The 24,682-nt window shown below is 31.9% G+C and overlaps 1 protein-coding gene across 7 annotated transcripts in view; it reads left to right on the top strand.

Moving 5' to 3' along the window:
- IKZF2 (IKAROS family zinc finger 2) overlaps positions 1-24,682 on the top strand; it is a 196,491-nt gene that overhangs the window by 131,617 nt on the left and 40,192 nt on the right. For 5 of the 7 annotated variants that reach the window (XM_051983620.1, XM_051983618.1, XM_051983619.1 and 2 more), the window contains exons 4-5: positions 6,627-6,893; positions 15,968-16,135. In XM_051983620.1, coding sequence (XP_051839580.1) covers positions 6,627-6,893; positions 15,968-16,135 — 435 coding nt within the window. The remainder of the gene's footprint in view (positions 1-6,626; positions 6,894-15,967; positions 16,136-24,682) is intronic. The other 2 variants (XM_051983621.1, XM_051983622.1) reach the window with 1 other exon arrangement.

Genomic DNA, 24,682 nt, shown 5'->3' on the forward strand with positions numbered 1-24,682 from the left:
TTTGTGTTGAACAGTTTTCTATCTCATGTTCGCCTCTCTAAGAAGCATCATGTTAGGCATACTGTGGCTCTTTTATCATTGACATCATGTACAAATTTGATAAAAAATAAAGTGAAGTAAATGCCAGTTTCCATAAGAAGCATCTCAACTTTTTAGCTGTTTTTTAATTTAAATTTTGTTTTTAATCTATAGATAAAACAAGCATTTCCATAACATAGTATAATAAAAAATGATTGCACATGAAGCTTCAAATCTACTATGTATAATTTGCTCTTCCTTTAAAATATACAATGAAGTCATCATGTACATTTCTTTTTTTTTTCCCTCTTCCCTCGTTCACGCTATCTACCCACTGTAGAGATAGATAGAAATTTATCTCACTTCCAAAACTTCATAACAACTTCCCGCAAAAGACATAGAGGATTTAATCCTTGCCCTGCCCAGAACTAAAATGCCCATTGGACCAAGAAATCCTAATTGGGGTTGCCTCTATTTTCCCACTCCATATATACTGGGGTTTTATTTTATTATTTAGAGGTCTTCTGAATAGCTTGTACTCTTTCCCCCAGTCCATTCAATTTTGTCATTGTTTCTACAAAGATTTGTGTCACCCAATTCCCCTAATGCTCCATTATCCAATTCTATGACTTTCCAAACAAAATGATTCCTTTGAGTCTGCCTATATGTTTCTTTATTAAAATATAAAACTCTGTGAGGGCAGACACTCTTTTTGCTTTTGTATTTACATTTCCATTCACATTAGGCTTAATGCTGGACACATAATAAACACTTAATAATGAACACATTTTTGTTTATTTTTTTTGTTAGTTAATAATTTTAATCAAGATGAGCTTTTAATTTTTTATTATTTAATGATAATGTGTTTTATCCTCCACAAATGCACCAGAATTTCACTTCTTTCCTTTCACTGCAAGAACTCCAGTTCCACATTTTTGATAGTAATATAATAATAATAATAATACTCACAAATTGGTCAACTGATCAAGGAAATATTCTTCATAATAAAAAATACATATATGTATTCATGTAAGATTAATTTAATTATATCTGGATTTTACCCATCTATAGACTGGAAGATAGGCCTATCCAATTGACAATGGAAACTTTATTCTGAGCTTTAAAATAAAATTAATAATAATGGTGAGCATAACAATAAGAAAAAAATTTTGAAAGCAGAAAAATACAATTGAGTAAAACTATAATTTTTAAATTTAATCAATAGTCCATAAAGAACAAAATTAACTTTCAATGTTTTATCAAAATTTTCTTCAAGATTTTTTGCTAAGTTTTTAAAAACTGATTTGGAGGGCTAAAAAGTAAATTTAAAATATGTTGGCACATTTTAAAAATGATCTTTCTGTGGATTAGGCTTCTGAGACAGACACATACATGCATAATTTTATTGTTTAGGTCACTGTAGAGGTGGGTAGCTAATAGTGCTAATGGGTAAAATGTTGGACCTGGGATCAGAAAGAACTGTGTTCAAATCCCAAGTCAGACTTATAAACTCTATGGGCTAATTATTTTAATATTTTTTCTGCCTCATTTATATCAACTGTAAAATGGGGATAATAATAGTACCTATCTTCCAATAGTACTTTCTGTGACGATCAGTTGATGAAATTTAGAGAATTCTAAATATAATTTTTCAGACACAGTAGGCTCTTAACATCCTTCCTTGCTTTTCTTCTTTTTATATGTCTTAGAAATCAAAAATGTTTTAAACTACATTTTATGTACAAAATTACATATGTAATTTTTTGGGTACTTTAGTGATAGCACATGATAGTTTTTTAATTCTTAAAGTTTCTTCACTGTGTTGTACATATGCATTGCTTCCATCTATAGCTTGATGTACAAGCTATATTTCAACAACTGTTAATGAGAAAAATCACATCTTACCCATATTTGATATCTTGTTTGTAGGCCCTATTATTATCTTTTCATCAGGGAAAAGATAATGATTATGTGTTCCAATACTAATTCACAGACTTTATTAGTATACTAATTCTTAAAATTTAAATAAAATATATAATCTTTAATACTAATAATCTACTGACCCTTCCCCTATTTAGGTTTCAACTTTCTTAATTATAAACATTTTTCTTTTCTTTCTCTACTATGTGAGGGAAGAAAGAAAGAACTAGAGGCCCTTTGAGTATTTCTCTAGAGGAATATGTAGCATATTCACCTGTCAATTAGTGCAGGAAAATACATTCTATCACTTTGTGGAGGTGTCCTTCTGTAGGACAATATTTAAAATAAATTTGCAAGCTATTTTGCTTCTAGAAGTTGGATGATGTTTCTTTGAAAATATGTCCCTATGTACTGCTCTAATGTTTATTTTACACTAATGTTCTACTTGAGGCTCTGGATTACTTTGGGTGGCCAGTGGTGTTCTTCATTAATTAAGAAATTTCGTACAAAGGAGAATGGTTTTAAATTGTGTCCTAATCTGTGGGAGGGAGATTGTTTGTTGAGGGAAGGGTGTGGAGCAGGTGATTCCAGAGAGGAAGACAGCCTGAATATAAGCTCATAGGTGGGGCAGGGTGGAGAGAACATACACTAAGAATGGCATGAGTTTGCCCAGCTTAGGTAGTCATCATAACTGGAATTAAAGTAGAAGATGAGAGGCATCTAGAAAAAACCTTCAGATCTATAGGCAAGAGTATTTGTTTCACCTGCATGGCAATGCTAAATGAAGGCACACTGTGGTCAAAATAGCATCCCAATGTGGCATGGTAGGCAGAACCCTCAATTTGGATTTGGGAAAATCTGGATTTGAATCCTGCCTTAACTCATTAAACATGTGAACCTGATCAAGCCAATTAATTTCTGTGACCATCAGTTTCAAATCACTAAACATCAGTAAAAATAATAGCACAGTCCGTCTTGATCAATCTCTTGCCACTGGACCCAGATGACTCTGAAGGGAAAAATGAGGCAGGTGACCTTGCCCAACCCTCCCTCACATAAATCCAACTCACTTACATATCATGGCATCATCTCCCTGATGTCATGGTCCTCTTCAAGAATGAAGGACAAACAACAGCAAAGATCACAGTAACAATGACAATAGCACCTATCTCATAGGGTTCTTATAGAGATTAAATTATGTAGCATAAAGTGTTTTACAAATTATAAAGAGCTATATAAATATAAGCAATGATGACATACATATTGGAACTATAGGAGAAGTTAGGTATGGAATGCTGCATGCCAACAAGGTCATAGCATCTTGACAAGGTGTAAATAAAAGACAGAACTAAAAAAAAAAAAAAAAAAAAAAAAGATTGGAGAGAAATCAAGAACAAATGTATCCTCTTATTTTGCTTGAGGGATAAGGGTATGTGGATACAGAATGTACATTGTGTCAGTAGTTTCTTCTGTTTTTTTTTTCTTTGTTGGAAAGGTAGGCTCACTGGGATGGTTTAGTTTATGAGAATATATTCAGATATGGATATTAAGATGAAAACAAGAATAGAAAAAACATGTAATGGCCAAATCCTGGAGATTCTAAAGAGAAAAAATGCCAGAACTTAATTTTGTCCTTGTTTAAGAACAAAAGATAGTAGACAATCTAAAATTTAAAAGGCGACAGAAAGAAAGCAAGGAGGGATTGCCAATAGTAATAAGTACTTATGCTAGTGAGAATATTCAGTGCTTATAATTTCTCCATGAGAATTGTATTAAAAAAGAACTTTTTCCTTTTGAGGGAAAAACATTTCATCTTATTCCAAAAGGATCAAATGGTTTACTTTTTACCTAGTTACCTTGATCTGAATTCTTAAGTCATTGTCAAGATCATTATGCCATGCATTTTGCCCTATCTCTGTCTTGTGAAAAGACTCTGTCAGCAATCCAGAATTAGAGCTATACTAACAAAATTCCATTTTTTTTCTGTGGGATGATCCAAGAACAGCAAACAGAAAGCTTTAGGTTTCTTAACTATCACAAGTGTGTGCATGTATGCTCTACTCGTCTTGTCATTCACTACATTCTGATACACAGATGGGAAAGATTGGAATACTTTGCATGGTAATAATATGTTCCATATAGTAAGTAATTTTTGATGCATAGCAAAGAAAAAATTCATCTGATGTTTGATATGATCTGCAGAGCAAATTAGCCCTCCTCAGCCTTATTTGTTTACTCTTACGTTAGAGCTCCTCATTTGACATGGTGTCTTCATATGTATAAGGAATTTTTTTTTAGCCAGAATATCAACATTCACAATCGTCTCTTCATCTCAGTTTTGAAGCATGTTTACACAAGTACTCTGGTTTAACATAGAGCTTGTGATACATATATACATACATACATACATATATATAAATATAAATATATATATATGCATATATATGTGTGTATATATATACATATATATATACACACACATATATATAATCACCTAGATGCAGCGTGGCTCAGTAGATCAAGCAACAGATAGTAATTTAATTTTGTCTTGGTCCATAAATTTGCTGCACAAACTCAATCAAATCATTTAATTTCTCTTAACCTCAGTCTCCTAAATGAGAAGCTAAAGAAGTCATTCTAGCACTTCTTTTTTAAAAAAAATTAAAAGTGATGTAAAAGTAAATTTATTTCAATGGGTTATGTTTATAAACACAGAAAATTGAAATTAAGAAAAAACATTGAAGCTCATCTAATGCAACTAGCCTCATTTAATACAGAAGCAAACTGAAAGCCAAATATTCTCAGTAACTTGGACAAGGTCTCATAGCTAATAACAGGACTGAATAATTTGATGTTTGGAATCCTTTTGTGTAGAATGCCTCAATTACTCTTCTTGATTATTTAAAATCATCTTTATTTGTAGTTAGATGTATATTATATTGCATAATGAAATCACTCAACCAGCAAACATTTATTTTGTTTGGTCATTTCAGTCCTGTTCAACTTGTTGCGATTCCATTTGAGGTTTTCTTGGCAAAGATGCTGGAGTGGTTTGCCATTTTCTTCTCTAGCTCATTTTACACATGAGGACACGAGGCAAACTAGGTTAATAAACTTGCCAAGGGTCACATATTTGATAAGTGTCTAAGGTCAGGTTTGAACTGAGGAAGAGCTGTCTTTTGACGTTAGGCCTGATACTTTACTCACTTTGCCACCTACCTATCCTAGCATTTATTAAGTGCCAACTACATGCCAGACAGCTTTGATAGACTCTGAAGATGACCAAGAGAAACAACTCTGAGGGAATTTATATTTTATCAAAGGAAACACATTAAACTTTCACGAGTATAATATGAATAAAAGTAGTAGATACCATTCATTTTAGGAAAGTAGGACATTAACAGTTGGGGGATGAGTCAGACAAAGCTTCACAAAAAAATTAGGGATTGAGCTGATTCTTGAAAGAAATAAGGAATTACATGAGGCAGAAGTAAATAGTGAATGTATTCAAGGAATGAGAAACAAGGGGAAGTTTTATTGCCAAGGAGATTGGAAATATAATGCCATGTTTGAGGAATAGTGAGAAGATTAGTTTGACTAGACTTAAGTGAAGGAAGGAATGCAAAGTATAAGGAGACTGGAAAGGTTAGGGACAGGTTATAAAGGGCTTTAAAAGCTAAACAAGAGTAATTGAGATTTTATCCTCCTGGAGGCCATAGTAAACCCATGGGGTTTCTGGAGAAGATGACATGCTTAGAACTGCACTTAAAGAAATTTACTTTGGCAATCATCTGGTATATGAGACTTGAGAGAGGAAGACCAAGTAGGAGACTATTGCAATAGTCAAGATGGGAGGTGATGAAGGGATGGAATAAGGAAGTGGCTTTGTGAGTAATGCAAAAAATCACTGTGAAGGTAAAAATGTCAAGATGTGGCTCTTATTTGGATATGTAGGGCGGGTGAAAGTGAGAAGGTGAAGATAATACCAAGGTTGCAAATTGAAGCCTGTAAAGTGTTGGAACCCTCAACAAAAATAAGAAAAATTGGAAGAAGGGCATATTTGAGAAGAAAGATAATGGATTCTGTTTTGGAAGTGTTGAATTTGAGATGCTTATGTAGTATCTACTTAGAAATATTTAATAGATGATTCATAAAGTAGACTAGAAGCTAAGAGGAAAGGCTATATATATATATAATATATATATATGTATATATATATGAAGATTTGAGAATCATTTAAGAAATGACAATTAAACTGAGGCAGCTGAAGAAAATACCTAGAAATATAATGTAGAACTAGAAGGAAGAAAGAGGTCCAGGAAGTCCAGGCCTTAGAGAGGTGTCAAACTTTCAGTCTCTAGAAAATCAAATTAAAATATAATTGGAGAAAGTTTAACAAAATGGATAAAAATACAACAAAAACGTCTTTTGTGGCTTTCTTAGTCAATATGTGGCCCACAGGGATCCATTTTTCTTTGAGTTTAACATCACATTTTTAAAGTACATTCACAATTAGGAGGCATGATGTAGAAGGAGAAGTAAGAGAGACTATTCTTTTGTTATCATATCAGATGCTTCAGAGAGGTCAAGAAGTATGAGAACTGAAAAAAAACCTATCAAATCTGTCTTTATAATGCATATATTTTCAATATTTAATGGTTTTTTTTTTGTTCTCTTTTAAATCACAGCAAATTCAGTAAAGCTAGAAATGCAAAGTGATGAAGAGTCTGACAGGAAACCCCTGAGTCGGGAAGGAGACCTCAGGGGCCATGATGAAGGTAGCAGCCTAGAAGAACCCATTATTGAGAGCAATGATGTGACTGACAACAGAAAAGTCCAGGACCTTCAGGGCGAGGGAGGAATCCGGCTTCCGAATGGTAAACTGAAATGTGACGTCTGTGGCATGGTTTGCATTGGGCCCAATGTGCTTATGGTACATAAAAGGAGCCACACTGGTAAGCAGCTGAAAGAAAACCTGATGACTGCCTATGGCATCTGATGCTTATATTACCTGACAACTATTCTCTTGCCTTTTTATTCAGGGGTAGAAATGGTGAATGGGGAACCTAACTTTTTCAGAACTCTGCTAGTACTATATTGTTGACAAGCAGAAAATAATCTTGGTTTTGACTTCCAGCCATGGAATCTGAATAGTAAATCATAAAAAAGAAGCTGGAATTCAATTTTCATTGTGCTTAATACAGCATAATATGCTAAGAGTTCACATGGCAAAGGACTTACATGATCTTTGCATTTTTCTATGCACATTTTACCTTGCCGTGGACAGATGAACCGATTTGCTAGTGGAGAGTTTAAGATATAAATTTAGTTTACAGGCATTTGTATAGGAGGGAATCATTTTATATATTTTTAAACCTTCTGTAGTTCCTACCTGCCATAAGTTACCTTGACAATTAGTGGTAGAACACAATTGCCAGTTAGTCATTGAAGCATTAAAGCACTTAGCACAATGCTAGTAAGCTAGTCAGTATATAAATGCTTATTCTTTTTCTTCCCTTCCCGATCCCTCGAACTATATGCATTCTTTAGACCAAGATAGCAGAAAGGACAGGAAAGTATCCCTGGTAAAAGATTTTTTTTTCTTTAAACAGAATCTTCTCTAAATTGTTTTACTTGTGTCAAGTTTAAATTTTTCTTACCAATTGTAAAAAGCCACATTCTACACTTATATAAAACGAACTGTTGAAATAAGTTAGGTACTTTTGGAACATCAAAAATTTCTTGTAGTATTTAGAACATAGTGGACATTTAATAAATGTTTTTGAATTGAAAATTAGTGAGCACTACACATATGAGTTTGTTATCAAAGTTACTTTGACTTGTTGACTAATTACTTTGCCTATATTAATCCCATCTTTGGAAAGCACTAAGAAAGCTTTCAAGTCTTCAGTTTAACTTACTGTGCTTATTGTTGGCTTGGGTTTTCACAATTTATTCTATATAGTAGAACTCTGCATCACTAGAGTCCAAGAATAAGTTGCTGTGTAAATAACTATACATGTAGTCCTGTAGTCTGTCTATAATCTGCAATAGCTGTCTAGAACTGACTTCTGCTATCCATACTAAAAAATGGATGATAGTAATTCATTGTTTATGTAGTGCTTTCAGATTTATTAGACTCTTGCCTCACAATAACTTGATGAGGTATATAATGCAATTATTTTCATCCTCATTTTATTAATAAGGAAAATGATGCTCAGAGGGGCAAAATAAGTTGTCCATGGTCACAAAGCTAGTAAACAGCAGAGCTGGGACTTCACATCTTCTAGCTCTCTGATTCAGTATTAACACAATATTGTGCTACCTCTCAGTAACCTGTGCTTTTTGATAATTATGGTGCATGAGTTTGAGAGCCTCAGAAGTATGAAGAGACGTTATTATTTCTAATTTCGTTTGACTGACAGCAGATGTTGCCATATCAAAATAATTTCTGATCTTGATGGTAGCAAGGAAGATATTTACCGAGTGGGAAGAATGGAGTACAGTTCAGGAGATTACAATAAAGGGAGTAGGTGAAAGCCTTTCAATTAAATAAATAAACCCTTTCAATCTTAGAGAAATAAGAAAGGTTTTAATTGCTTTAGCCATGAATAAACTGTCCTTTACCAGAATTAAAAGTTATTATACAAATGAAATCATGGTAAAAAAAAAAAAAAATGAGGGTTACTATTCTTGTACTCTGACCAAAATATTGCAAGTTTGGAAATATAGCAATAGATAACATTGTTAAGGTATAAAAAAGTTACAAGAATTTATAGTCTCAATAACAGTAATAATAGCAATAATGATGATATATTTGGCCTTTCTCTAGATAAAGTTTTAAAGTTTGCAAGATACATTACAAATATTATCTCATCTTATCCTTAGAAAAACCCTATAAGGGAGATGCTATAATTATTGATGACAAAACTGAAGGAAACTGTGGTTGTGATTTACCCAGGATCTCAGCAGGCCTTTCTGATTCCAGGCCCAGTGCTCTCTCTACTGCCCTACATTTTTAGGAGAAAGATAAGCCACACCAAAACAAAATGACATTGAGTCCACTTCACCATACATTGGCTGCTGTATGTGGAGTGGTGTACCAAGTCCTATGTAGGATCTAAGGAAGAATAAGAGACAGTTACTACCTTTAAGGAGTTTGTCATTTATGAGAGAGAATACGTGCACATATAAATATGTAATACATTGTCAACACAGACACTATTATAGGAATGCAGAGAGGAAAAAGGTAAAGCCTGCAAAGAAAAATCAGGGAAGGGATTATAGAGGCAGTAATATTTGAACTAAGGAAAACTGTACAGGATTTGACAAGCAATAAAAGGGAGGTCACCAAGTAGAAATAATAATGTTAGCAAAGGCACAAGAAGCAAGGAAAAGCCTGAAATATTTAAAGAATGGCAAGCCATATAGTTTGGCTGTATTTCAAAGCCCCATCTTATGAAGATCACTTGGAGTCAGTTGCCATTCAGCTCAGTCTTCTACCTCCTATATATTTACAGTAATGAACAGTCAATAGTCATACTCAGAATGATCAATAGATAAGATCCTCAGGGTCAAAGAAATATTAAAGTCTGAGGTATAATTATAAAGTAATATAACAGATTTTAAAATAAATAGATATACCAGAATAGTTATATATATATATATATATATATATATATACACACAAATATATGTATATTCTGTGTGTGTGTATATATATATGTATATGTACATATATATACACATACACACTCATATACTCTGAAATGAATATTGCTACCACAAAAAACCCCTACTCATTTTATAACCTCAAAACATTTTGAAACTTCTTCCTTAAAGTGAATTGCCTTTAGAATGAATGGCAGATTATTTTGGACATTTTCAGTGGCAGCAGATTTTTGCCCTTTCAGAGTAGATTTGATTTTAAAGTGATTTGGTGCTAATTCATGTGAATAAGACAGATAGCTCAACTTAGAAGTACCATTCTGACTCAAAAGCACTCTATATTGATAAAGTAAAGAGGTTGGGGTTTTTTGTATGACGTATGAACTGATTCTGAAGAGAATTCAAGAGAAGAATTAGAAAAATATCTTGAATAGCGATGGCATCATTAGAATAAGTATATCCTGTTAGGCGGACTCTTTTGAAGGATAGCCATTGATTTGGATGCATAACCTCTGACATGACAGCTTAAGAGTACATCTCACTACTTGTCTTCCATTCAGTTAATTTACCAAGACACTAAATACATTTTAGAAGCATTTTCAACAAGGGTTGAAACTAAAAAGGGTTTTCAGATTTTAACATGAATATCTAGTTTAACAGTTAATCTTTTCCTTTCTTTAGCATTATGAGGTTGAAGTTATTTATATTGTAGCCATCATAATTTTTGACAGACTCTCTTGTTAATTTGTTTCTTATAGTTGCTTAATTTCTTCAGTTTCTTATTATAAAAAACTTACTAACAGTAGTTTAAACACAGCATATTAATCATTAGTGTTCTGATAAACATATACTTGAAAATTATTTTCAAATTATAGCAAAACTTGAATTATGTAGATTCACAATAGTAATTATTCCCATTGATCTGAAGCTACTTTAAGTGTAGTCTTAAATATTTGCTAGGTAACAGACAAAATGTTCTCTCAAAGGTCACATGAATTTTCATCTGTTGATTTATAGTTAATTGGTACCACTAGTAATGATCTTTGCAGCTTTCCCAACAATTAAAGTTCTGGTTAGAATTTTTTTTCCAAGGTCAGCCTGAAAATATAGAAGTGACATTTTTCCATTTCATTTTATTTATGATGACCTAAAATAATAATTCTACCAAACCACTACTTTTCTGTTTCCATCTAAGACTCTAAGTGCATTTGGATTTTTTTTAATTGTGAGCTTTACTTAGGGTAGGGAGAATAAGAAACATTCATTTACAATTTAGTAATTATAAATTAATATCATCTTAGTGAATAATTTAAAGCAGAATTTCTTCTTCAAATTTATGTATGTGTAAATTAAATATTTTAGGGAAAGTTCTTTTATTTTTCTTTTCAACTAGCAAAACATTAAATACAGGATTGAATTTAAGAATGATGCTTAATCATCTAACTCATGACACTCATATGGAGAATCAGATCTAATTAGCTTCCTCTTTTTCTTTTTCCTTTTCTCCTAAAGTGCCAATTCCAGCATCTTATTCATGGTGTGGGATTTTTACTTTGGTATTGCTACTTTAGCCAAGTAATCAGGTAATATGATCATCGGATTCTCTAGGCACTCTTCATGGAAGATATTAAGAAAAGGAAAACAAGTAGGGGGAGTGAAATCAATCATGTAAAACTACTGATCTGTGGGGAGATCAAGAAAGTGGTAATCTTCTTAATTTTGACCCTTTATGGGAAAAACACACAAAAAACACTTTTTGCTTCCAGCTTTCAGTACCATGTTTAGTACATTGTGGCTTTTTGGAGTCATGCCGTTGCTCCTTGATGGCTTGTTCATCACAGTATTTTGACTAGGAAATTCTGCATTTGTATTCTGCTCAGTATGAGACCCTTTATGTAATATTTTGCCTCTGTTTAACTAAGGCATATAAATGTGTGTATGCATTCCTGTTGCATAGATATATTCTGCTTATCTTCATGCATGTGCTCATGCATGTCTATGCTCAAAAACACACAGATTTATTTTATGTTAATAAGGCAAATAATACAAATAATCCCAAGAATTAACTGTAAATCCTCCTGAAGTGGGTGAAAATTTAGAATAAGTACTACAATGCTTATTTCTGTCATAATTCTTCCCCTAGAACAAGCAGTTATTTTTACAAGAAATAGCTTTAGCTCAAAAAAAGTTTCCTATGACCAGTTGTCATAGTAGGATGGCATTCTATTTGGATTTTTTAACTAGATTACTCTTCACTGTTGTTATGGGGACTTCCTAAAGTTGTAAGATTTGTTCTGCATCAATATATGAATAAGAAAGCATTCTAGTTTGTGCTTTCTCCAAAGTACTAAATCTTCACATAAACCAATTAATTCAGCAAATGTAGCTTATTTTAAAAATCAATACAATGGGGAGAAAAGAGGTAATATTGGTTGCAATTATATAAGTAAATTTATTAATTAGTGGGTATCTGGATAGAGATGATTGATTTGATGGAATGTTTTGGTTTGCAGAGCTGATGAAATATTTTTCAGGGTCAGGACACATAAAGCAAGGTAAAGAACTCTTTTGAAAATAAATAAAATAACATGGAATACAAACTTTTTTTTTAAATTGTGGCTTAGTAAAACTCAAGATATTTAGAGATTAGTCATTGCCTCTATAGCTATTAGAAAAAAGTTACTTGGCTACATCCTTACAAAAGTGTATACTGTGGGATATAAATAATAGTTTAAAAAGTATGCCAAAACCTGAATGACAAATGTAACTTCTCATGAACAGATTCAACAGTATTTTTCATTGCAAAATGATGAAACCTTTATTTAGATAAAAATCTAATTCATATAGCAAGCAGATAATAAGAGAACTAAAGCATAGGGAAAGGAACTGAATTTGTGGTTTCATTAGGATTAGAAATTCTGGGTGAGAAATTCCCTTTACTATGGGAAGTTGGCACCATCTCTACAACTCGTAGTCTTAGAGCTGTCTAAGACACTAGGAAATGAACTGACTTGGCATGGATCACACAATTAGGATGTCTAAGGAAAGACTTGAGTCCTGGTCTTGCTTTCTATCCATTATATTACTATGACTTTCAGAGACCTAAAACCATATAGATATAGAAATGTTTAGTCCACTAATTGCAATATGCTTTTTTCTTGAATGTCCTAATTTCTGTCCTTATTTTAGCTATGTTTACAAGATGTTAACATAGCTTATCAGTTTGGTCAACTGTATAACCCATTCAAGTAGTTTGTTGTTGTTGTTTTGTTTCTTTGTTTAAATCTGTCAGCTAATAAGCATTTGTTATGCCACTGCCAGCTACTGTAGTGGGTTCTGGGGATACAAATTCAAAGAATTCCTACATTCCTACATTCAAGGCATTTATATTTTAAGGTGGTGACATAACTCCAAAGATAGATTTCTCAGCTTGAATCAAGGTATTTAGAAATTAGTCATTGCCTCCACAGTTATTAGAAAAAAGTTACTTGGCTACATCCTTACAAAAGTGTGTACTATGGGATAAAAATAATAGTTTAAAAAGTATGCCAAAACCTAAAGAAATGACATAACCCAATGTATCTTATTTAGGACAATAATTATATATTGTCAACACTTATATGCATTAGTCCAAAGTGCTTTCATTTCCTTACCTTTGGTAGTTGACTTGGCCTGAACACACACATCCATGGAAATAACTACAGACATGCCTTTTCAGAACTTTTACTTTCTTAGAATCATAGAATTTTCAAGGCTCAAACTTCCATGAAATTTGAAACAGACTTAAAGATGTCTTTATCCAATTATTTTTCACTGTAGCACTATATATGTTCACTGTAATGTTTCATTGTAATACTATATATGTTCCAGATGAAATTTTTAAATAATATTTAAACAACTCAAAGTAAAACTTTGAAAAGGCAACTCAATGTCTAATTAATGATTTATCTTTAAATGTGGAAATGGTTCAAATCATCCAAAAGGAAGTAATTTTTGTGTTTCTTTTTATATGCTGAAATTTAAAATGATAAACTAAAAAAAGAATCCATACTTAGCAACTGATTGGTTTCATATTTTTTTTAGCTCTAAGTATAAAATTGCCCAGTTACTGTAAATCTCTTAGAACAGTTACATTTTTAAAAAATGAAATGCAAAATTAGTTACATTAATTAATGAAATTATTTTTCAAGGTATTAATAGACAAGTCCAAAGCAGATGATTTTGTTTTGAGGCAAAATGTTTTGATTCACCTTTCATTGCAAATTAGAGATTTATATGACAATATTAGTTAGCATTTGTGTGAAGAAGAGTTTTAAGAAGATAATTTTATTTGTGGATTAGAGATGGAGGTTGACAGGTTTAAAATGCCAGCATTTCAATAGTTTTATTTTGTCATTTTCAGCTTCTCACTTTCCCATGCATCTTACCTTATTGACATCATCTCTCACATCTTCCTTTTTCATTCTCATACAACAATACTGCTTAGACATCATCATCATGTACCTGGACTACTGCAAAAGTCTTCTGATTGGTTTTTCTTCCTCAGATGTCTCCCCTCTTCAATTGATGTTTTATGTAGCTGCTAAAATGATCATGACCATTGTACTTCCTTGCTTTAAAAACATCAGTAGCATGCTGTTTTCCTTTAAAATAAAAAAGAAAATCCTTTTGTATTTATATATATTTTTAACATTTCTACTCCTTTCTAGCCTTATATTCATGATATTCCTTTCCATACAAAGATCCAGCTAATTTTGTTCTTTTGCTTGTCCTCATACACAATACACCATCTTGGCCTTTGTAAAAACTTTCCCTCCATTCCTTCATTGCCCTCTCTCCTTACTTCTCTCTCTTAGAATCCCTAATTTTCTGCAGAGCTCAGGTTACATTCTACCTCCTATATGAGATCTTTTCTGAATTCCAGCCTATTCTACTGTAGGGACTTATTTCTTACCATTACTCCCACTACCTTTTCCCTTCCCATCAAATTACTTTGCATTTGTTATTTATGCTTATATGTATATATGTTGTTTCCCTGAAAATAATGTGAGCTTCTTGAAAGCAAGGGATAAATACATTTTTTTCCTTTGTATCCCCATTGCCCAAGATAGTGCTTTACACTTAGTAAGTGTTTAACAGATGCTTAAGTATTCATTAATCCATTTTTGCCTATTTATCAAAATAATTTGAGGTGTTTTGTTGATATTTGTCTTGGTCCTGTGACTCCTTACACAATGATATTCAAGAAACTGGAGATGGACCTTAGAAATATTGTTAAAGATATAACCATAATTGACTTTGTAAAACAAAATTAGTAATGCCCAGGCCTTTAGTGTTATATGCCAAAGACATGAGGCATTATACTTACTGTCTAGTTAATGCACAAGACTATTCCACAGATATACAGCACAGAATTCTAATGCAGAAGAAACCACCCAGATAGTCAGATACTACTTGATTGTACTAATATCAACAAGCATGTTTCATACTTGATCCAGTGAATGACAGTCAACTCACAATAATAGATCAAGGTGCAATAAACCTAAAATTGTTAATATTACATCAGAGTTTCCACAAAGAAAAGCCATATTATAATGGAAAAATGTAAGTATGCCTGGTATGGAAATGTTTCTTAATATTTTTCTTTTTGTCTCTATGACTATTACATAAGGATGACACAAATTTGCCAAAGAGTTGTTAGTGACAGGTTTTCATAATGGAATTGTCACTGAAGTTGTTTTGTTTTCAGTCATTAAAATCATCAGAAGTGAAAAATGAATTTTAAATATGTCACTTGGGACCAGGGTTCCACATAACTTACATAAACTGGCATACACAGAAGGCTTTCTGCCTGCAGGATGACATGGTTGAGTGATACTAGCCCTGCACCATGAATCAGAGTTCATCTGCACCTACTATAACCTTGTGAAAGAAAACCCCTTAATCTCTTTGGACTTTACATCTTTTACCTATAAAAAGACGGGATGACACCAAATGTTCTTAATATTGCTTCCTAATAAAAAATGCTATGAATTCAATGAAAAACTTGAGTTATGTTAGTTGCATTACTAAATTGAATGGTCAGGTTAATAAAATTTTTCGATCTGGTAGACCTAGCCTTAGTCGAAGCAATGGAGCACTACTGAATTTATATGAGGAGGAAAAATGTCATGGATGTGAAGCTTGAAATCCTACCATGATCCAGTCCTACATTTTAAGGAGACATTTGGAAAACTCATATCGGAAAAGAGTCTACAACAAACTTTTGGCATGGAGAAATGGTACGAGTTAGCAATGTGTTGGACTTGAATCACTGTACCATAACTTTTTTAATGCCTTCCTAATTTCTCCCTTCCTAAAGGTGAGCGCCCCTTCCACTGTAACCAGTGTGGAGCTTCTTTCACTCAGAAGGGCAACCTACTGAGACATATTAAGTTGCACTCTGGGGAAAAGCCGTTCAAATGTCCCTTCTGCAGCTATGCCTGTCGGAGAAGGGACGCCCTCACAGGACACCTCAGGACACACTCCGGTAAGTTCCCTCAGGTTATTTGTTCCCTTAATTCTTCATCCAAATCAGTGGCCATGAGATTAGTTCAGCCACTTTTCCAGTTGGTCCTAATATATTTCTAGCAGCAACTAAATTTCTTGAATAGCTCCTATAAAGTGACAAAACTTATCTAAGTCATAAAATGGTCTGTCTTCAAAGAAGAGCTAAAAGCAAAGGAAGAAAGAACTATAGAAAATACAGTTGATTAAAACTTGGTGTGTAGTCAGGTGACTGTTGAACTATATGACTGTGGTACTTCGTCTATACTGTTGTTGTTGTTGTTTGTCCTTTGTTCTCAGAAAATTATGACATCAGGGAGGTGATAGCATGAAGTAAATTGGATTTAAGTGAGAGAAGGCTGCCTCACTTTTCCTTTCTAAATACTGTGGTAAAATATAGATCTGGAGAATCAGACTGTTTTTGCTTTAAGGCAGGGTCCTTAAGAAATAAATCTGGCCAGTATACCCATTAAATAAAAAAGAAGCAAATGGATTCTATGCTGTGGACATGTCTAGTAGACCTAAAGGGTCTGAGCAAAAAGCACTGAACAGGGAAACTGGGGACCTATCTGTGTGACCTTGTCAAATCACTTAAATTTTTCTTTCTACTTTCTTCATCAGTGAAAATGATATTGATTTACCCTCAGTGTGATTATGAGAATATACTTCACCAAATTAAATATGCTTTGAAAAGTCAATCAAAGCATTCAGAGTTCTCCTTGTTTCCTTCCTCCCTCTCTCCCCCCTTCTTCCTTCCTTCCTTCCCTACCTTCCTCCCTTCCTTTCTTTCTCTTTTCCCTTCCTTTCCTCCTTCTCTCCCTTCTTGCTTTTTTTTTTAAAATAAGATGAGCAGCCCAAGTGAACAATATCAGCTAGATATGCTGTTATTTGTGGCAAGTGAAATAAGAAAAAAAAAAGCATAGGTTATGCGAAACTCTATGGCCTTTTTTATTTCAGAGAAATTGTGATAGTCCATCCAAGATAACTGTAAACCTCTTAGTGAAATAAGAGAGAGTTGCCACCATCTAGCTACCATATAGAGGGGTGGGAAAGCCCTGGTGTTTCATCTTTAACTCAAGGCACAGGTGACTATCAGAACAGGAGTTGAGCACTGCATTGGTGCTACTGATAAACAATAAAATGCTCTTCATCAGAAAATTGGCTGTTAAAAGCACAGTTGTATTAGTTGTGTGAGTCTTTGGCTCTGTAACCGCTGTCAATATATGGTCATGTATCTGTATCTTTTTCCGGCTTCATACATCATCATAAAAATAGAGAATGAGTACTTAATTCCAGTAATGCTAAGAAGGAAAAAAAAAAAAAACATAGCTCAGTGTTTTTTTTTTTTTTTAAACTAGTTTCAGCTTGTACTTACAGGACTGAATGAATCTCATTTGCCTTTTAACATGTTCAGCCTCAACAAAGAAGTTAGAGGAAGAAAATTAATAAAGAATCCTGTCATACTCATTTTATATACTCCTGTCCATCATGACACATTAAATTTTAATTTTAACGTACAGACATGATGGAAGTGCTGTTTTTATCTAAAATGACAAGTGCTGTGGTTTGTAAAGTAATGCTTATATTACATTTTAAAGATTTTTCCTGCTGTACCTGGACTTTTAACATGAATGTAAGGGAATTACAATACTTTCACACTTTAATTTTGGGATGGTCTGATGTCAGAAAAGTTCAATCAGCACAAATGAAAGTTGAGGTATAGAAAAAGCATAATATGCTTTGAATAAATTCTTTTGCTTTGCTATCTGTTTTAAACTGCCAGGTGCATTTCTAAAATATAACATTTTATATGAGGATGTAGTTAATTTAAGAAATCCTAAATTTCGAAATTTCAAGAAAAAATTGCCGAAAATTTTCATCTTATAAAAATAAGAATAAAGAAAAGACTGATTGTTTCAAGTACATTCACTTTTTTTTTAAAAAGTAGTTAGTCACCATGGATTTCTTTTGGACACATTCACCTTTTTATTTAAGTTATCATTTGATTTGAATTATCAAAAATAATGTACTAACTAGTATAGAAATAAGTCAGTAAATTGTTTTTGGTAATTCAAATCAAATACAGAAATGTAATTGTTGCATAAAATAGGATACATATTTTTTGCCTCCTCAATAATATCTTTTAAAATGTTATTACTTTTAGTTTGTAGCATTAGAAAACTTTATTGTTACACTGTTAGAATACTTTATTGTTATTTACTGCTCATGATATGCTCTTCTGATATAGACATGATACTTATAATTATGATGCCTATTCTACATGTGAAGCCAAAACAGATGCTCAAGCTTCAAAGAATTGTTCTTTTGGTACTAGTTTGTTTCCTAATTATTGGTGAAATGTATATTTTCAAGATATATGCTTGGTATATTGATAGATTAGGTTTTTTTATAATCTTATTAACACTTTGCATATAAGCCCTGTTTGTATGGTTGTAAAAGATTTTGAAATTTGTGTTTTTTATGGTGTCTTTTTTTCTTTATTTCATTTATTTGGCTTTTTATTCCCTACAATTTATCTCTCACTTTACATGGTTTAACTTAACTCTAATTACTAACATTATAAACATCACCATTGTTTCTCAACATTCTTTTCTTTAGAACAAATGCACTCAGTGCATTGTTCAAGTATGTGTTGTTAGTATGTTGTGATGATCATCATTACTTAATAAATCTGTGAATTAAAGCCAATGCTATCTTCTCTTCCTCTTTCTTAATCTCCTTTGCAGTGCTAAAACTGTAATTGTTCCTGTCCATGAGTAAAATGGTGATGCCTTGATTTAATTGAACAAAACTGTAGCAGAAAAATAAAGGATAAAATGTATGATTAAGCTGCTTAAGTTTATTATTATATTTTATAAAGAAATATACCTTTATATTTAAATTATAAATTTTACAGAAATAGACTGGTGTAAACACTGTAGAAATTTTAATGTATTTTAGAAATAATAACATATCTCTATAGAAAGAAAAGTATAAGCATAATTTAAAAAGTAGTGATGAAGAAAGTCAGTAGACATGAATTTTAGTTCTCACGAAGTCTAACCAGGTGGTAAGTTACAGCTTCTTAAGGATTTGGGTTTTTATTTGTTAAGTTAGAGAGGTAGATTAGGTGATACTTAAGATACTATCCAGCTCAGAAAGTCTTCAGTGGTGATGATGTCCTTTTAAATATTAAACTTATTTTAGTACTCAAATCTTAAAGAAATAGGAAATACTGATTATAGTTACTAGAATATATACTTGCTTATAATGGGATGTCAAAATTTATATAGAGCAGTTTTCATTCATTAGACTCATCTGTTGATAATAATTATAAAATGAGATATATGAAAGTATAAATTATAAAATTACATATGTAAAGTATTGATAGCTTTTTATTATGTGAACCTGGCTCTTATTTTTGTTTGTTTCAGTCAGGAAAGCCTTAATTTTTTTTTTTTAATATGTAGTTCTTCAGGATTGTTCTCAAATCTGCTTGTGACTTCCTTCAAATTCTCCTTTATAAGCAAGCACCACTAATGAATAAAAGCCTTGCTTTAGCTTTGCAGATCCTTTCAGCCTAAGAGTAGAGTTAAAGGCTTCACATATTTACTGTTGAATGGAGAAGATATTTATTCACCACCTGCTACAAGCTAGTTCTAGCTATCTATTCGTTGCCTATAAACATCTTCATTAATTCCAAATCCAAACCTTGTGGACCTTTTTATTTGCCCTTTTTTCCTGTTACCAAAGGTGGAAAAAAGCAGGAAATCTTTGCTCTTAAATTGTCCTTCCTCCAGTCAAGGAATCTTTAAGACTTGGAGCTAATTGATAGGGAATGCTATGATTACACTTCAATTAGATGTTTAACCTTAACTTCTTCTAAAATTCTTCTTAAATGGACTTTACCTTTTAATGTTTTCATAAATATATTAAACACATTGGAAGAAACAAAATCATTTTTAAACAATATTTCCTTATAATTACCATGTTTATTGTCTTTTACTTAGTCTGTTATTCCTTATTGTGATATTAGTTCTCTGATTTCACTTATGACATGTATCTTGAAATATTCTAAATAAAATCTCATTTGACAAGCAAGGTATTAGTGGGAGAAGAAAATCTTTATTAAATTTTCCTTAAATACTTTGTAATACCTGTTAAGAGTTCATGGTTTTTAGGAACTCTTTTTCGGTTTCTTTCTTTTTTCTTTTTTTAATATTGTTGATTCAAATCAATCAAAACTTGACTATTTGATTTAATAGACTATTTCAACATTAAAATTTTTATTTATTTTATCATATATATTGCATTTGTTAAGAATTAGGTTATTTTAAAATATCTTGACACTTTGCAAATATGGTTTGTTTTCAAATAACAAGACATTTTCAGCACTCTTTTAAAAAGACATTTTTAGCAAGTTGCCTCTATTTATATACAGATTCTTAGTATAAGTAATTTACAAATTGTTATTTTACTTTTTCTACAGATTTTTCTAGTCATGTTCTTTATGTGAGAATAAAAATTTAATTTTTAATGTATTTCCTTGATTTATGCCATTTTGTTATTTTGTTGAGATGTACAGCTATGAGCTCCATGTGATTTTCTCATTTACCTAGAATTTACCTAGAAATTCATTTCATTTTGACTTGACATATTTTCAATTCATTTCAACAACAACAAAAGTTTTAATTATATACTATGTGTAAAGCATCATGATACATACTGGAATATCAAAGAACAATAACAAAAAAGATCTGCTGCCTTCAAATAGCTTTTATTCCACTGTATACAACATGTAGACAAATAATTACAGGGAGATTTGAGGAAAGAGACAGAGCACATTTTTGCTTTCATTAATAAGAATTTCTTTTTTATAGCAATCATGAATTTTTTGTTAGCATAAATGTATATGTATAGTGCTACCAACTTCTTTGTTAGAGTATAACAGCAACAAAATCAAAGAACATGGATGTTTGTGGTAAAGATTTCAATTATTTTAAATGTAAAAAAAAAAACTTCTTGAAAACTAAGTAAATAGCTTGTATATTCTTTATTTAAAGAAACACTAGATAAACACACTAGTAAATAAGTCCACAAGATAAAAGCCTCAAGATAGCTTTAGGTTTTATTAAAATATAGAATGATATTCTAAGCCTTTATCTTCCCCTGCCCACACCAGCTCAAATTCATAATGTAAAAATTTTAATCAGATTTGAAAGTAGGAGATCCCAAATTTGGGCATTTATTGGCCTGAGAAGATAGGCCAAGTCAAAATGAAAAGATCATGATATTTCAGATCTATTTTTTGTACACAGAATGTGTACAGAAAATTATGTGGATTTTCATTCCATATGAAAAATATACATTTTCCTTTTCAAAACATTATCATGACAAAGTTATAGAATTGGGATTGGGAAAGTGATGCAGCCTATGTCATTGATTCTTCTTATCTCTAAACTTGGATTTGACCCACAAAACTTAAAGCTTAAATATAAATATCTAATCTTATTTTTAAAATGTTTGGCTTTCCTCAACAATTTCAACACTATTACCTTGTAGATATTACACTTGTTTTTTCCTTTTTCTTTTCCTCTTACTCTTAGAACTAGCAGTTGTTTATTTGTTAAAGAGGATGTTGGTAGGGATATTCCTATGTGCCTGATTGTAAAGTTGGTTATTAACCTTTATTTTCCTATATGTTTGTTGTTGTAATGGTTGTTGTTTTCCATTTGCCATGAAATTTCTCTTTGGGTCCATGTCTTCTTCTTCTGATTATCTGCTGCCTCCAATTCTCCTTCCCTTTAGGTAGAGAAAATAGTCTTTCTAAATTCCAAATTCCTGAAGATTATTATCATTATAAATGCCTTACGTTTTTTAGAATATGTCTTTCTCCCATGAAAATATTCTTTTGTAGCACTGTCTTTTAATACTAGTACAAGATTTCTCCATTTTCCCTCATCTTATTTCCTCCCTTTACTCCTTACCCACTTTCCTGTAGTCTTTCTTTTTTCCAATAAGTTGTTTTTCTTTCATTGTTAAACTTTGACCTCACACATTGCTGTTCATTATTCGCTTTTCCTCTCTTATGTGTCCTCCCATTCTGTAGTTTAGTCCCACAAAAAAGCTTGGTTCACCTGTGAACAAAATTAGATCATGATATTTCAGATCTATTTTTTGTGTACAGAAGTTCTAAAAAGTTGTCATATAATTTCTTGGATTAAGATGTTCAGGTTTTTTTGAGTCTTCTTCTGGGAGATTTATAACCTTTAAATTGTCTGTATGTATCATTCTTCAATATCAATGTGGTTTGCTTATATGAAGATTTTTTTTGGTATGAATATTATTGATTTTGCTTTTCTTCTAGGCTATCTTTTATTTTTATATATTTGCATTCCAATCAGTTTTCTCTTTCATTTCTTTGATGAGATTTACCATTGTGGATTAATTATTTTTCTTTTGTCAAGTTCTACAAAGACCACAGATTCTGTTTTCATAATTCTTATTTCTCTTTTAAACAATTTAGATTACATTCTGCTGCAGTTTTGTGTTCTTTTGTGAATTGGCAAAGATTTCCACTTATCAGATGTTAATTCATTTTTGTTTGTCTTACCTTATTCATTCATGGAATCTTTTAGTTGATCTGGAAACCATATCCCCTTATACTGCAATATCTTTCCTATTTATCCTTATCTGTTTACACTTAAGGGTGTTAACTGAATTTTCTCCCTTTTGAGAGCTTTGTTAATTTTTGTCTTGTTTCTTTATGTTCCCCTTTTGCTCATTTTCTGACTCTTCATCCTTTATTAAAGTTTCTATGGAGACTAGATTTCAAAGCCACTAGATTTAAAAGCCATCTTTGCCTCTTTCCATTCAGGGCAATTCACATTTCACCATCAATTTGTGCCCCAAATGAGTTCTGAGTTTATAGTCCTGGCCCCAGTTAGATGTTGAGTCCTAGTGATTACTGAGGTCCTACCATACTCTAAATTTGATATTTTTCACATTAGTGTGGGCATTATCATCTTGTAAACATTGTACCATGATTACACTATGCTCAAATAAAGGAAGAAAAAAAAAACTAAGCAATTATACCGGCTACTGTACTAAACAGCTTTACAATATTGTTTCATTTGATCCTATCAATAATTGTAGAATTGATAGAGATGTGATATTATCAGCATTTTGTAGTGGAGTAACTGAAGCAACAGAAGTTAAGTGATTTAAGTGAGGCCTAAATTGAATTTAGATCTTCTTAACCCCAAGTCTAGTGCTCTATACATTTCACCTTGCTGTGGCCATTACAACAAAATATAGTACAAGTTTCCACTTTTTTTGTCATTTATGCAAATCATATTTCATTATTTTATGTTGTTATAAATTCTTCTTTCACAGCCTTCATAGCAAAAAGAGAGGGACTCCTTTTGGGACTCACATAATTTTGAAAGTTAACCTGTTTTCTTAAAAGTGAGACTGTTGATCATCCTTAATCTTTTTAATTTTCCAAAATATTAAGGATATTTAAATGATCAAAGATAGTTAGTTGAAAAGATTGAAAAATAACCAACTCATAAATAAGTTTTTGTTACTCAGCTAATTCTGTGAGGGAAAGAATCATGTGGTATCTAATTTGGGGGGGGGGTCTCTCCCAGAACATAGTATATTGTTCTAAATGCAATCCATACTTGAAAAACTCACATTTATTATGTGTGTCAGGTTTTGAAATCTTATAGTTACAAAAATTTTGAGATGATTATCATTTGAAAACAAAGAAGTTGTTTATTTTTTACAAAAAACTAACCAATACAAAAAAAAGTCTGAATATGTTCAATTTATTAAATGCTTAGATTTTCCATCTCTGTAAAGGGATGAGTTTGGAATGATTTTTGTAGTCTTTGAAGCAAAATTTCCTTGTAAATTTTGTAACCTATTTGTACTTTTTTGCTAATTATAATTTTTGATCAGCTATCAATTTTAGATGTGCAAAATTTATCCTGAGTTTTAAAAAAATTACATTCAGTATTTGTGGTTTCTGGTTCATATCTATTATTAAATACTTTTGTTTTTAGCTTTGTCAGAGATTCTTAAGATCCATGATTCTTAAGTAAATAGTAAAACTTTCAGAAGATATTTATTCCAGTTGTGCCAGATTCCTGCTCACTATTCACAAGTAATTTACAGAACCCCAAATGTTTAAAATGACAGATTAAAATGTCATTAGACAATTTTTAACAAAATAAATGCAAATAAAATACAATGGAGATAATGGTCATTTGTGATTTTCTAAGTCAGTGCATATCTAACAGGGATCCTGGATTGCAGGTTTGAATTACTCTGGAGAGATATATACATACAGACATACACATCTATACAGACATATATGTAAATACATACATGCACATATAGGTATGCATACATGTATATATAGTTGTAGTTTATTTCTAAAGCCCTGTGTGGGCATTGTTACCTAGCTTTGTGATATTTTTGATGTTTAGCATCTTACTTTGGTGTTTCCCCCATTTCTTGGTAT

This window comes from Antechinus flavipes, chromosome 3, assembly GCF_016432865.1.
Source record: "Antechinus flavipes isolate AdamAnt ecotype Samford, QLD, Australia chromosome 3, AdamAnt_v2, whole genome shotgun sequence".
NCBI lineage: Eukaryota > Metazoa > Chordata > Mammalia > Dasyuromorphia > Dasyuridae > Antechinus > Antechinus flavipes.